The sequence below is a fragment of the Alnus glutinosa genome, chromosome 1 (assembly GCF_958979055.1).
Source record: "Alnus glutinosa chromosome 1, dhAlnGlut1.1, whole genome shotgun sequence".
In the NCBI taxonomy this organism is placed as follows: domain Eukaryota; kingdom Viridiplantae; phylum Streptophyta; class Magnoliopsida; order Fagales; family Betulaceae; genus Alnus; species Alnus glutinosa.
This window is the reverse complement of record NC_084886.1, coordinates 41559938-41575369: the sequence shown is the minus strand read 5'-3', so window position 1 is coordinate 41575369 and position 15432 is coordinate 41559938. Positions and strand designations below refer to the sequence as shown.

The 15432-nt window shown below is 35.3% G+C and overlaps 1 protein-coding gene across 1 annotated transcript; it reads right to left on the bottom strand.

Moving 5' to 3' along the window:
* Window positions 1-274: 274 nt before the first annotated feature.
* LOC133881950 (mediator of RNA polymerase II transcription subunit 33A) lies at window positions 275-10487 on the bottom strand. The gene is made up of 12 exons (XM_062321030.1): window positions 10054-10487; window positions 9057-9167; window positions 7512-7859; window positions 6772-7091; window positions 6558-6649; window positions 5722-6082; window positions 4906-5116; window positions 4160-4274; window positions 3817-3978; window positions 2506-3166; window positions 1979-2185; window positions 275-1573 (listed from the first exon to the last, which is right to left on the bottom strand). Exons 1-12 carry the CDS (start codon window positions 10326-10328, stop codon window positions 456-458), a joined length of 3981 nt encoding a protein of 1326 aa, XP_062177014.1. The 5' UTR covers window positions 10329-10487; the 3' UTR covers window positions 275-455.
* Window positions 10488-15432: the final 4945 nt, after the last annotated feature.

The following is a 15432-nucleotide window of genomic DNA, read 5'->3' as shown; positions in this document are numbered from 1 at the left end:
TAATTTTTTTACAACACCTAATTAAGCCAAATTCTTTTCTTGGAATCAGTATCTTCTAGAAATTTTAAGGTTTTCTATTATATAAATTTCTTTAAATCTCAACCGTTCTTTTTTAAATCTGAGATCGATCACTTCACCTCATATTATGCTTCATATCAATGGAAAATACCCAAAAGTTCCAAAACGGAGAAATAGCAGAAGCTGGCATTATTTGGCTGACCAACACGTCCCAATTAATATCAAGTTATGGTTGAAGACGCATAAACTCAACCTCTTTTTGGACAAAATTCCCCAGTGTTCTTGAGGATAAAGTTTTTCCATTAACCAAACTTCAGAATCTTTTGCTATACAAATGGAAGTTTCTTACTGCAAAACTTTCCTACGAGGGATTAATGTACAGTTACATTCTACATAGTAGACCTAAATGAGTGAATCGAAAGAGAGGAAAAAGTAATTTACATCTCATTTTCAATTATCAGCTCGGCAGCCGCCCCCATCGTACCAACCCCACCAATCCCCAGCAAAGCAAGAGCAAGCTCCTCCTCGTTCCACTGTCTCAGCCCGGTACTTAGTCTCTTCAACACTTCTACATCAACCTCTAGCACCCAATTCGGCGTGCAACCCACCATTAATGTCACGAATCCCGAGACGTAAGCACGCCAAGTAGCCCAATCACAACCAAGTGATATTTTCCCATCAAGTGCACTTGCCAGAAATTCCATGTGGGTTCCAAGGATTTTTGGACGCCGTTTTGATGCAGATGATGTTGAGTCAACACCCCATGCAAAAGCTCCACAAAGTACTACAAGGTAGGCAAGAGCATATCCCCCAAGCATTGCAACCATCCCTTCCGACCCTTCTTCCTGCTCAGATCTGTGAACTGATATAAACCAAGAAGGCAAAGTCTCTTTTATCAAGGATTGAACCAGACCCAAGCCACCAGATAACCATACCAAAGAAGCCCCAAGAGCAGCTGCGAGTTTGACCCGAGTCATTGCTGCGGCAAGTGAAACCTGTCTGTATCTCATTCCAATCTTACTCATCCTTAACTTCTCTAATCTCTCTCTAGGAAGCCCACCAGATGCAATTTCCCTAACAGAATGCATCAAGAGAGAAACAATCTCTTCTGTTATGAACACAATATCTCTAATGGATCGATAAACACGCAGATAAAGAATACCCGGGGCAACAGGAGAAATCCCACCACAGAAATGGGATCCAAAGCCATGGCCAAGAAGTGCTCCAACACCACCACTGCTTGAGATAGGCGTAGCATTCAGACCAAGTGTGGCTGCAAAGCAGCTTTTAAGGAGCTGAACCACTGCATCACTGTTGTGGAGGAAGACAGTTCGAGATGCAGAAAAGACAAGGAAGTCACTCCAGCGCTTTGCCTTTTGGGTCCACAGGGAAGCCACAATTGGCATGCAAGGCCACGGACAGCCTGCTGCAAGGGTTTCCAAGGCTGGGCCAGCTAAATTGAGAAAACGTTCCGAGGCTCTGTCAATTTTATAGGTTATAGTAAGGCTTACAAAGGCAGCCAAGGGAAGCGGAAGTGTAGATGGAGAGCTTCCACCTGAGGGAACCATTTCTCAATCAAAATACTGAAAGAACTAACTCTATATATGAAAAGAAAAGAAAAAAAAAACAATTCGAAAAACAAATTTCAATAGCTCATAATCATATCTTATGACTGAACATTCACCCTTTTTTCGGTTTTTTTTTTGGGGGGGGGGGGGCAAACAAGGATGAATTTTGATCGACACAGCTTGAAATCCTAAATAGGAGATTTTAAGTAATGATATTAATCAGGTTTGATTAGATGTAGTAGTACAAAGCTTCTGACATTGGATGTCATTGACAACTATATGCACATGGCAGACATGCAGCAGAAGTAAAGGTCTTTCACTCATGTCTAGACATGCAAACTCCTTAAAACAAACCTAATTATTGAGAAGTTATGATGGTAACAAGAGAAAACCTGCAGCAAGACTTGGGACATCAACACCAGTAGCAGCTAGGATTTTCTTAATCTGTTCCTCAACATTGGAAAGATTTGCCGCAGGACTGGGCCAATCTGTTCCATTCATGAAAACTGGTTTCCAAACACCTCTAGTTACTTCGGCAGAGAAGTAGATCACAATGGTTGCCAAAGATGCAGGAAGAAAATCAGCTAAATCTTTAAGACCTGAAAATAATTAAAAGTTATAAATTGCAGTCTTACATCTCTGAAAAGATAACTGTTTTGATCAACACTTGGATGCTACATCAAATCAAACAAATAACTAGTTTTTTTCATTGATTCACGAGTCAAATCAATAATGGCAATTTGAGGATATATTAAATACACCATTGGATAAACTCCAGTTAGTGTTGCAAAGAGCATCTTGGAATCTAAGGCAAAATTTAAAATTTGTAAAAATAAAAATGATTTGATTTATTCCCCTGGAATGAGCCTGTATAACTAGCAAAAGCCAACAGCAAATCAAACACGGGCACCAGACTAACCTGTAGCCAGTTCACGAGGAGAAAGTTTTCCATGAGCACAGGCTGTTAAGGCAGCATCAACCACAAAGGGAACAGCTTTCAGAATGTCCCAGGCGGGCAATTTAGGTCTTAGAGACGTATCTTCATTTCCAGGCCCAGAAGAACTACTACTCCCAGATGTAACTGATGTTAAGGATTGGCTTCCTCGACAAATCTTCCTGAACATCATATTAAGAAGCCCATCGACAATCTGATGAACTGGGGTTCCATGAACAAGACCAGAGAGGGTTGAAGCTATACATGCCTGATGCTGCCGATTCCACACTTTTAATTTTGGAAATGAGTCCACAAAAACGTGTTCTGGAGATGATGAACTTGCAACTGCTGAGAGTCTTCTCCTATTTCGATTCTTGTTGACATTCCCGGAAGATACTAGGTAGGAGTTTCGTAATAATAGGAGGTATTCAGGAGTTAGTTGGGATCCAACTGTGGGTGTATCTCCTACTCCATGTTCAAGAGGAGGATGATTAAACCTCCATAGCTTCAAAAGAAGAATAAATGCACTTGAAAACACAGTATGAGCAGAAATTTCTTCCCCATTTGTAAGAGTCCATGAGACATTAGGCACACATGAACCAAAAACCTCACAGATTGGCATCAGTGAACATGCAAGTTGTGGAACCTGGGAAGAAATTTAGAAAAGCAAAAAACATTATTTTATGGCTGACATGGAGTTCCTAGTCACTAACACCCTCTTTTGAGTTGAATTGCTGGGTTTGAAAATAATACAATACAATACAATTCCAATTCAATTTAATTGAAGGCTCAACACTTGGCTAGATATAATAAAAAAATATACCTATAGTATTAAACCACAAAAAATAGAAACTTCTGACAACTGACTTTGTTCCTTGAGCCCCTACTCGCTGTTTCCTCTTTTAATTTGATAATTATGCTCCATTTCATAGCAAAAGAAGACACTCAACTGATCTCTTCAGTCCTGTGCAAGCAAGCCTAGTCGTGGTACTGCTTACTAAGAGTCTTAACATTATTAAATTGCAGGCCATCGTGTCTTACATCACAGTTTTAGTTTAAATTCTGTTGGCCTTCCCTGATTCTACCTCCTGCTTGAATGATATCACTCACATTGTTGCAACCATTTACTGATTTTCATTGCACATGAAAAAACCATCTTAAAACCAAATAAAGCACTGAGGGAAAGAGAAACAACTACACATAAAGTGTCATTCCTCATCCAAGAAATTCTAGCCAAACCAAAAATGATATCATCTTTTTTCAGAGACTGTTTGGATGAGAGAAAACTAAACATACCAAGCCATGTAGAGAGAAAATGTGAGCACAATCAACAGATGCTATTCCAACAATTAGTGCATTCAGCATTGGAGCGTAACTGATCAAATGACTGTCAGTCCCAGAATATTCTGGAGGAACTGGAGGAGACAATAATCTAACAATGAAATGAGCAGTGTGTTCCTGCATGAAATGCAGACCTTGAATTAGGGTAGTTGGGTGGTTCAGATATCACCAAAAATCAAATGAAAAAATATGAAGAAATGTTAGGTATCAGTAGTATGCAAGGGTAATGAGACTACTTATGTTGCTACTGAGGAACAAAGAATTTAGATATGGTATGCAATAAATTCAAGTTCATTACCTGTATATTCCAACCCCGAATTAAGGAGGCCCCACAAAGTATCGTAGCAGCAGATATCTTCTCATCATCTGATCCATTGACTGCAATCTCGAATATTTTCTCGAGCTCTGCTAAGCTTCCATCAAATCCATGAGCTTAAATTCAGTGGATTTACCCTTGGCAAAATTTACAAAACAAAAAAAAAAAAGGAGCATTTGATATACCTGGCTTCAGGAAGGAAAAACGAGTAACTGAAGACCAGGCCAGTGTCAAAGAAATTAAAAAGTAATCTGAAAGCTGAGCACATAGAGATCATCTATATATCTTTTGTATATTGGAACCAACATTTATTAAGTGAATGACTCTAATTATTAATGGCTGAAGGAATTATCCATTACACATATTTTGAAAAATTCACGAGTTTGGCAAATTGGAATGTCCAACAACCATCTGAATAGTTATTGAGCATGTGTTTCAAGACAGAATATTGATAGAATTTACCATTTAAAGCACCCCTCTAGAACAAGCAAATTTAAGAACCCAAATCATACCAATACAATGTTTCCAAATAAAATTTTATTGAGGGGACATGTTATGTCAACTGTGGGTTTCAAGAGCTAGCAGAGGAGCAGAGACAAACCTCTAATCAGAAAATAACTGAACAGGGTGAATCGTAGATAAATACCTTGTTATAGAAAGTTTCAAAGAGAAAAACATGATATAGATTCATCAACTAAAATAAGATTAAGAAGCACAGGCACTTATACCTTGAAGTAGGAGTTGAAACCAAAGCATTTATCAATACTGGAGTAAGTGGAGCGCCCTTCATAAATGATGACCAACTAGGTGCTTGAGCAGGCACACTATGAGGTATTTGATTGATGCGTCCATTCACATAGCCTGGCCAGAGATATGCAGATGTGTCCAGTAGATTTCTCGCAATACAAGCCTCAACTATCAAGTGACGCATGTTTCCAGCTGAAATAATAGTATAAAACTACAATTAGAAAAACCTAAAGGTTATGTCACAAAGACTAACACTGGTCCCATCAAAAGAATACAACAGACAGAAACTTCAAGGTACTCATGGATTGAAGAATACTGGAGTTAGGAAAGCACTTGGCCAAAAACTAAGATAATTAGTAATAATGGGGAAAGAATCTGGATGTTCAACTAGAATGCTAGAACAGACTACAGATAGAACAATGGATGGAGGTGCCCTGAAAAGTTCCAAGGGTCCAACCCAAGGAAAATGTTTAGTTCATCTATTATTTTACTTATTTTTTTCCCAAAGATCATTTCATTTAATCGTTTGAGCAATTGGATACATCATAAATTCACTTTTCCCAGTAAAGAAAGTAAGCTGAAATAACAGAGGTGTTTACAGTACCATTCACAGTGAATTACAAGTACTTTCAGGAGGCACCATGAGTAGGCCTCACTAGTCACTACCATATGCACCTAGACCATATCTGCAACATTGCTATGCTGGTCCACACTTTTCGACTAATTTTCATTAATCATTGATGGGTTTTCTTTTCTGAGCAATCATTGATGATTAATAAGAACTAAATGTTACTTACAACAGTTAATAGGCATGTCTTTCACACTGATGCACTCAAAGTATGCGCTCCCCACATTGATGCCTGAAACAAAAAATATTGCCTTCGCAGCAGCCTGATTGGCTGCTTCAACAACAGATTGAGGTGGAGTCAACAAGCCCTGATAATCCCCTAGCATCTGTAGGCTGGAGACCAAATCATTGCGGCGCTTCCCTGAATCCTTTTTGTCTTTCCAATGATTAGTGGAGCTACATTCTGTTTCATCAACTGGTGCACTTTCCTCCTCCTCAATGAGATCGGCAATCACAAGTGGTGTGATAGACAATAGAATGCATAAGCGAGTATCAAGGCGAGGCATAGGACCCTCAATGGGATCCCTTTCCTAACAAGAAAAAATACTTTTTAAGAGAACGAAATAAATAAGAAATCGCAATCAATATAACATGTTTAGAATAAAATACATATGATATCCACTGAAAATCTAGATAGTGATACTCCCTTCACTCTAGAGATTGAACATGGTACTTCACTCAACCAAGACACTTTTTCCCCAAACATGTTGCTTAGAAAGTAGAACAAAATTTCTTATTAAAAGTTTCAGATTACTGATCATTTAGAATATGGAAGAAAACTCAATGATCAATTTGAGACACAAACTTCTAAAACCATTACCATTTGATTCAGGTCTAACGCTAAGGAGTATTCGAGAAGTAGGAAGCCATAGTTAGATGCTACAAGAAATCATTGTGTGGAATCAAAAAAGGATTGAAATAATTTCATAACTTATGTCTAAAATATTTAGCATGCACCCAAAGAAAAAAAATAAACGTTTTAGTACAGCTATGATTAATTCTAACCCTTTGAACAAGACGAAGAGCTGCTATCCAAAGACCTAAAAAGGTGTCATGCCAGGTGGTGCCGTTTATTGCTTTAAGGGTTTTAATCAAACCTGCACGTATGAAAGAAACCCTAAACTTTTAATTCTTGCAGACATTGGATTTGTAAGAATGGATGTAACATCATTTCAATTAAAATTAGATGCCAAGGACTAAGAACAAGATCTGACTTTACCGGTAATTATTTCAATAGCACTTGTTGCATCAATTTGATATAAATCCATGAAATCTTCCAATAAAAGATCAAGAGGAAGCCAAAGAGCAGTACAGCTAGCTCCTTGGCATAGACTAGAAGAGGAAGATAGAGATCCAAAAGCCATAACTGCATGGAACTTTTGTAGTGAGCTTGTTTTGCATTCTCGGGACAAGACTATTCGAGTATCTGAAGTCAACTGCTGAAGAGCCTCGGGAGTTAGGGCTTTGGAATTTCTTAATGCTGATGAATTTGCTTCAAGCAACCTTAATCGCCGAATGAAATCTACCCAATGTGTGGACCTGACAAAGCGGCAGGGATGCATTAAACAAATATATTCCATTTATGGTTTTTTTTTTTTTTTTTTAAAGAACAGTCTTCCATTTAAGATGCCAAATAGAAAAATGATTTAAGGTAGTTATGAACAGACATGTTAGTTATGACTTCATATACTAGTGTTACAACAAATGAAATTGAATGGAATAACAAAGCAGGATTCATGAAACTGATACCGAAGATATAGGACTCTTTTTCGAAACTTCTCTAATAGAATATATTACTTTGTCCAAAAAGAATCACATAAAGGTCAATTAATAACACTTCCTATCAAATGCTTGACTAACCAAGCACGATAGTGACCCAGTGTGATTATATTAACACACAATTAAAGTAAAATGCACAACATTTGAGAGGCAATTTATTAAAGGCCACAATGTACATACATGTTCCGACGAGCCAAGTAAATAATTCTCAAAGTTACTTTATTTTGCAGAAATTGCCCTATTAACTCAATGGCCATCGCAGTATTTACATTCTGCAATCTCTCTTGAAGTTCAGCCCTCTTCTCATCATAACTATCATGATGATCAATTTCCATTTCTTGAGATTTAGCTGCCCATGTGGACTTCTTCTCTGGGGTAAGTTCTAGCAAACCTTCATCATCTAATGTTGCATCAAGCAACTGCCACACAGTTGAAAAGATAAACTCAACCACAAGAATCCCAGGTTCATTCGTGGGAATGCCAAATCTCTGTGAAAGATGAAGGACAGCATCTATTGATTTCATGACCCTGCATGAAGAAAATAGGTTAGAAACTACAAATTAAAAGATGACCCAACTTTTCAATGAACTAGCAAGCTGTATGATACAATGAGAACAATTTCATTCATACTTGAATTGTGGAGTTCTAATATTATTATTAAGAAATTCATGTGAAAACATATAAATAAACATGTCATAAAAACTTGTTAAAAAGTTGTGAACTGATTAACAGATAGAAACCTAAAACATAATCAGAACAACTTCATCACACTTGAATCGTCAACTTCTTCTATTATTATTATTATTATAAAATTCATGTGTAACACAAAAAATTGAAATGCCATAGAAACATTAAAATTTTGTGATTCTTTTTTTCAAGTGATAAAATTTGTGAATTAATTAAGACAAAATGAAATAAGGGAGCTGCAGTTTCCTCATTTTTAACTCTCCATTTCTTTTATGTACCTTAAGCTTTATATGTCATAAACCAGAGCTGTTTAAGTCGTCTGAGGACACATGAAGGGATGAAACAATGAGGCCTTGCTGGCTTTTGAATCAAGTAGGTCGAGCACCCAATTAACTGACTGTTAATTGAAGATAACCACAGGAGCAAAAAGACTTGCTAGCACTGTAAGGACATCCATGGCAGAGATACTATACATAAAAGGATAGGGTGTAGCAATGGGAAAGATAATGTTGGCATGGTTTCCTAAATGAGAAGAATGTTCAACGAGTTTGGCATCTCAAATTCTAGTTTTTCTTTCCACAGCCATCTTTGACAATTTGGAAAGGCTAGGTATCCTGGCAGGGGCAAGTAGTGACTGGATGTTTCCTACAGACACTCTTTAAGTACTTCTACGCTGTTTTGAGTATGAAAGTTTAATGATTATCCAGCATATAATTTTCAAATAGGAGGTGACTGTCGGTCCTCACTCCTCATGGTGGAAACTGGAACAGCACTAGAAAAAAGAGTTGAAAATCTTCAGTTGATATATTACAATAAACTTCAAAGTTTCAAGTATTTAGCTTTTCCTATATTTGACTTTGTTATGTGGTGCAAGATGAAATATAACATTTTCTGCCAGCACACAAGAATAATTATTGGCTCTTGGCAACACAATACAAGCAAAATGATGTTGACAATGTGAAGCAAGCAGGAAATAAATGGCTCCGTTCTTCTCGTGAACCCAAAACATAAATATGTAAGTAAATAAATATAACTCACTTCCCATAATTCAGCCCATTTATCTGATATTTAAGTGTAAAACCATGTCTCTTCAGGAGTTCAAGATAAAGCCGATATGCAGCTGGCCGAGAATGTCGAATTGGAATGACCCTGTAGAAAAAATTTGCCACTACGAATGTGAATGTGCCAGAAACAAGATAGTTGAACCACAATTCTATGCGTGGATCACTTTTTCATTTTTGGCAGATAAATCAACCACTTTGCAGAGGTAAACAAGAAAAATTACAGTGTCTCCAAGAGTAAAACGTAAGAAGAAAAGATGTTAATGAAATATTTCAAACAAATGATCAAACCCTCCATTTGGATCTTGAAGGAAAGCAAAGCCATCAAAATACTACGAAAACACTTACATTTTTTAAGCAAATAAGAATATAGCATTAGACGCAAAGGTCAACTTCCGAATGGAAATAATTTGTTACGACGAGAAAGAAAGTTAAGAAAACAATCTGTCAAAAATGATTTATCTAACCAAAAAGAAAAACGAGTTCGTACTAACAAACATAGGAAAGAATAAAAGTCACCACTGGAGAGAGAGAGAGAGAGAGAGAACAATGGGGGGAATAGAAAGAAAAACAGCACCTTTATCCTGTAATTTTCTAAAAATTGAAAAACTAAGAATACAAGAAACTCCACTCATGAGCTCAAGACAATTGCCTGGCTGAGATACAATTTTCAGCTTCTGGAGAACAAAAACAAACAAAAAAAACAAAAAAACAAATACAGTCTGAATTTAGGCACTCCTTTATTTTCCTCCATTTTCCGAGGAACCAAACACAGCGCAGAAAACAGACCAAAAGTGCCGCTGAAACTCATCGAATAACACACAAAGTGCAAAAAGAATCAAACAGTCCAAAGAAAACAAAAAGAGACACACACTTTCCCGAATACCCACCAAAGAATATCCCCCAAAACAGCCAAAAAACCAAAACAAAACAAAACAAAACCCAGAAAGCCATACAAAACAGAGACACCAAACCTGGTAGAGAGCAGAGCAAGAACAAGCATAGGCGGCACGATTCTCAGCATAAGCGCCTTCTCCAGGAACTTCCAGAGAATGGGAAGGTTGTTGTCCCAGCAAATATACGACACCAACACATCCGCGAGTTCCACGGAGGGCAGAGCCACTCCCGCCGAGCTCAAACTCGAAGACAACTGCAACGCCCAGAGCAGAGGATCGCTGCCCTTTCGCTGGGCCACCTGGGTCAGCTCTCTCACACTGTCCCAGATAGAATTCTGTACAGACGCCTCCATTTCCGAGCCGCCTGGGTCCAGATTTCATTCAGGTGGCAGAGACTACAGAGCTAAGTATCCACACTGGCTGGCCGCGGAGAGAAAGAGACGGTAATGCATGTGCAAATTGCGAAAGCGAATTTGAGTTTTACTTGCACAATCTGTGAATGCCACGGTCATTAATTCTTCCTATATTAGTTATAGGACCCTTGTCAACGTTAAATCGTAGATTATTATTAGAATATCCCACATCTTCACAAGTTTCTTTCTCTACAATTTTCTTTTTTTCAGATATATTTTTATATTTTTGTGTATGATCATATTCTGTAGCTCATATTTATCATTAATTAATACCATTTTTAAAAATTAATTCATCTTAAATAGCTCTACATGAAATCTCTCAGTTCATCTTAATAATTATTTTTAATTCAATAATATAAATTTTATTATATGTATTATTGGTGCTAACGTGACACAAAAATAGAACTATATCATGCCGAGTCAAGTATTAATTGCTCAAGCCTTTTTTTTCTTTCTTTTTTCCTTTTTTTTTTTTTTTTTTTTTTTTTTTTAAGTTGTTCCACGCTGACTCTCTATATGTATCTCCATGATCAACGATTCAACGTACCCAGGAAGTCAAACCGGGTGAAGGACAGTAGTTGGATTTTGACTATTAGTTTGGGGGTTTCTTTGACAACCAATTATGGGGGATTGTTTTTCTAAGTAGAATGGGCGACTACATGACATCCTACCACACTCTCAACTCATCAAATCCCATATTATTACTTATTAGACTGATTTAATAAAGTTATCGTTTTTAATTTTTGTTTTTTTATTCTAATACGGCTAATACAAGAGTAGATAGATTGTCACGTCAATCCAATAAAATAAATGTATAAATGTAGAATAATAATATAATATATAAAGGTGTACAAGCGGGTTGCGGTTAGTGATTATTATTTATAACCACTAACCGCAACCTTCTTAGGCGATTTTTGAATTTTCATAACCACGATCGCTCCACCTTAAGAGGTTAACGGTTTTAAAATGACCGCCGGTTATCGGTTATTGAAATTTGAAACTTATAAACCCATTGCATAGTCACATTTTAAGAGTTTGCCTATTTTGATGTTTTGGACCTTGTTTGAACATCTTTTTAGTGCATATTTTATATGATTTTGGGTCTTTTTTAAACACGTAAAATGCTTCAAAATTGAACAAAGCTCAATAATATTATTATTATTATCATCATTATTATTATTATGAATAAAAATTAATTTCATTAAACCCTATATCAAATGGACTAAAATGACATTGTTTGGTATATTATTATTATTATTTATTATGTACCATATATATATATATATATATATATATATATATATATATATATATATATATATATATATATATATATATATATATATGATATATCAGGGTAAGCGGTTAGTGGTTAGCGGTTATTAACCGCTTCGGCTTACCCCTAAAACCGCTAACCACTCCACCTTAGGCAAATAGCGGTTTCTTACAAATACATATAAAAGCAGTTATACGGTTATACGGTTAGCGGTTAACGATTATTAGCGATTAGCGGTTAATAACCACTCACTTTGTACATTCCTATGCTAGTATATAGCATTACTAAATTATACTCTGGATTATCCTAATTACCCTTTTTAAACCCAGAAATATAATTGTAGGCCACCTGTTTTCATCTCATGGCATGAGGGTGCAAACCTAGGTTGGCCATTGATGTAGACTAATATCCCTCTTTTCGCCTGTTTTAGATTCCATAGGGCTAAATACAATATGGTGCAACCATGCATAAGACAATAATATGTTTGTAAACTTATTTTAAGGTGAATTTTTGTTTTTATTTTGGAAACCTATTTTGATTTGATACAGACTTAGAAAACTGTTTTTGTGTTTTGAATTATTTGTTAATATTTATAACTTAAAAGTAAAAAATAAAAAATAAAGCCAATAACAAATAGCCTTTAGAGTATAGAGCTTGTTAGAGATTTCTTAGGAAACTTAAAAAGTATTTTTATTACTTAAAAAATTATGCCAAACAAAAAAGTTAACATATTTGATAAAAAAAAAAAAAAAAAAAAAAAAAAAAAAAAAAAAAAAAAAAATCAAAAGCACGATATTTGACTTTTTTAACAAAAATTAAAAATGAAACTTTTACTAAAAAGAATAGTTTTATTTCCGAAAGTAGATGCTCCTCAGTCTCACCCTACGGTCCCTACCACTCAAAGACAACTTTTCAGTTGGGGACGGTGAGGGATAAGATTGTAATTTCACTTGATATTTTCGCAAATGAAATAAATATTATATATATATATGATCGGAATTTAAATTTGATACATCTAATGGTGTGCATTATTTTATATTATTTAAATTTTTAAAAAACGTATCATTATTAACTTTATATACAATATCGTTAAATGCGTCAACTTTAAATCTTAACATTTTATATAAAATAAATAGTATCTAAAAATCGTAATCACACGACGATCGGCATGGGGCACCTACCCGTGATAGAACAAGCCATGGCTCACATATAATCACCAAATCCATAACTTTTTTTTTTATTATTATTTTTTATTTTTTGTTGAAATAGTGGGGTCACTCCCTAATAAATACTCAAGACGGTGATCGGGTGGAATTAGTGGTTACTTTTATATTGCAATTAGGTAACCAATGTGAAAGGGTTGGCCGGCTCCTCACCTATTCGATGGTCCAAAATCTAGTCTTTTAGACACATATTCTTTTCATTTTAAATGGAAAATGAAGATGAACTACGTATTGTGGTCAAAGTTTAACATGCATACATTTAATAGTGTAAATAAAGTCCATCTTGCTTATCCCCACACATTAATTGCTCCATAATAGAGATTGTAAATTGCATCCGATCTCAACCGCAATGCTAAAACGTTAGAAAAAGAAAAAGAATTATGCAAAAAGAAATCAGCTTTTTTTTTTTTTTTTTTTTTTAGGAAATCTCTTTTCCTGAACTGTTTTTTTTTTTTTTTTACATGTCCACACAAGAGAGGGAGTAAAGATTCAAACTAGTAACCTTCGCTTCATGAGGAGTGATCCCCAGCCGATTGAGCTACCACTTGGGGACCCTTCATGAATTATCGTTGCTTTTGCAATTATCTCTTAAACTTAAAAAACTCTCAATTTAAGATTTTTCATTAAATCATATCAAAAAATTTAAAATACCCATGTTATATATATATATATATATATATATATATATATATATATATAAAAGATTCAAAGGTTATTATTTTTACAAATTCCATTAAAGTATGACCAACACCTAAATTCTTGTAATTTTTTTTTTTCCTATAAGAAAGGAATGATAGTTTGGAAATTTTAACACCCCTCCGTTAAAGTTTAACAGAAAATCATAACGAAATTGATGAAATTAAAAACAAAAAACAAAAATAAAAAGATAAATACACTAAATTGAAAGTTTTTTACGTTTAAGAATGATTATAAATGTGATAAAAATTCAAAAAATTAAGTAATTTGTTTTTTTAGCAATTCTTTTTCTTATCTATTTATTTTTTTCAGGGGTAGAGTGTTAAAAAATATATGTAGTGGTTAGGGTAGGTGGAGATGATGACAGGGTTGATCTCAACTCTTTTTAAAGTGGTGAACAGTGATGATGTCATTTGGGTTTAGGTATTGGGGATGATGAGTCCCCTTTATTCCCCACTTTGTCCCATTGTAACCACTTTTTCCTCCCATTGCCTGTCCTTCAATCCAAATCACACGTTTGGTTGGGTCCCAATCTTTTATCCTCAAACTCAAAACACTTCTTGGCTCAACTCTCAATACATTGAAAACAAACAAACAAAGGGATATTAAATCAATTCATATATCTCTTTATATTGAGTTTGCTGAGTTATGAAGCAAGAAAACTGTCGAGCATGCCAAGATGCAAAAGGTTGAAATTAAATCATTTCCATCTTTCTATTTCTTTACCTGTCCACCAATACCATGTGGTAGCTGTGACAAGTTGGGTTAAACTATCATTTTATTATATATATAATTTTACATGAAAATGTATTGATTTATTAGTTGAAACGGTTCGGTCATCCAAACAACTGCACCATGCGGTACGGGCGTACTTGCAAATGCAGATGTGGTTATTTGTTATATCCGTAACCATATACGAATATCACTTTTAGATATCCGCATCCGCGGGGATAATGCAGTTATTATCTAATATTCTCATATTAGGTAAATATTATATTTTAGTTTTTTGTGTCTTATTTGGGCTTCTATGGGGACCTATTTAAATGATTTTGAAAATAATTTAGGCTAATTTTTAGTGTTTTTGGCTTATTTATTTAAAACCCTAATTTTTTTAAAATATATTTATTTCATATTACTTTTGCCTTTTTGCCAAAGTATTGCACGAGAAAACAACACAACCAACCAAATTAATGTAAACATAACCTATACTTAATCCAAAACGACGTTGTTTTGATGAATTTATTAAATATAATATGTAAAATATATATTATATATAAGAATGTGCAATTATTGACCACATTCGCATACCTTAAAACCCATACCACATTCGAATGTGCAGATATTAATTTTTACTAATCACATTCACATGTGCAAATAGCGGATGCAGGCAGTTCATACTCGTCTGCATATACAATCCAATCATGTGGGGATCAAAGTTGGTGCGATCTGAATTTAAAGGTGGTTGAGTGTGACATGTGGGCATAAAACGGCATGTCGGATTAAAGTTTTGTGAGAGATTACATGGTGACATATTTGATGGGAATTTTTCGATAAATATTCTCAGTGCCTCACATCGGTCCAGGGGTTGCCTTTCAAAAAAAACAAAGGGGCTTCAACATCAAAACCAAAGACGGCCAAGGGAAGCAATTATGATTATGATTATGATTGTTAAGTGTAGGACACACAAAGCCTGCTTAAAAATGAGAAAACTCCTGCGGTCCGACCCCCCTTCTGTTGTAATTATGGTGCATGTATTAATCCAAAAAGAAAATGTTAAGTTGCATGTAGATTGGGATCCTGGAAAATTAAGTCAGAACAAGTTGAAACTGGGAATTGGATCCTATTATTT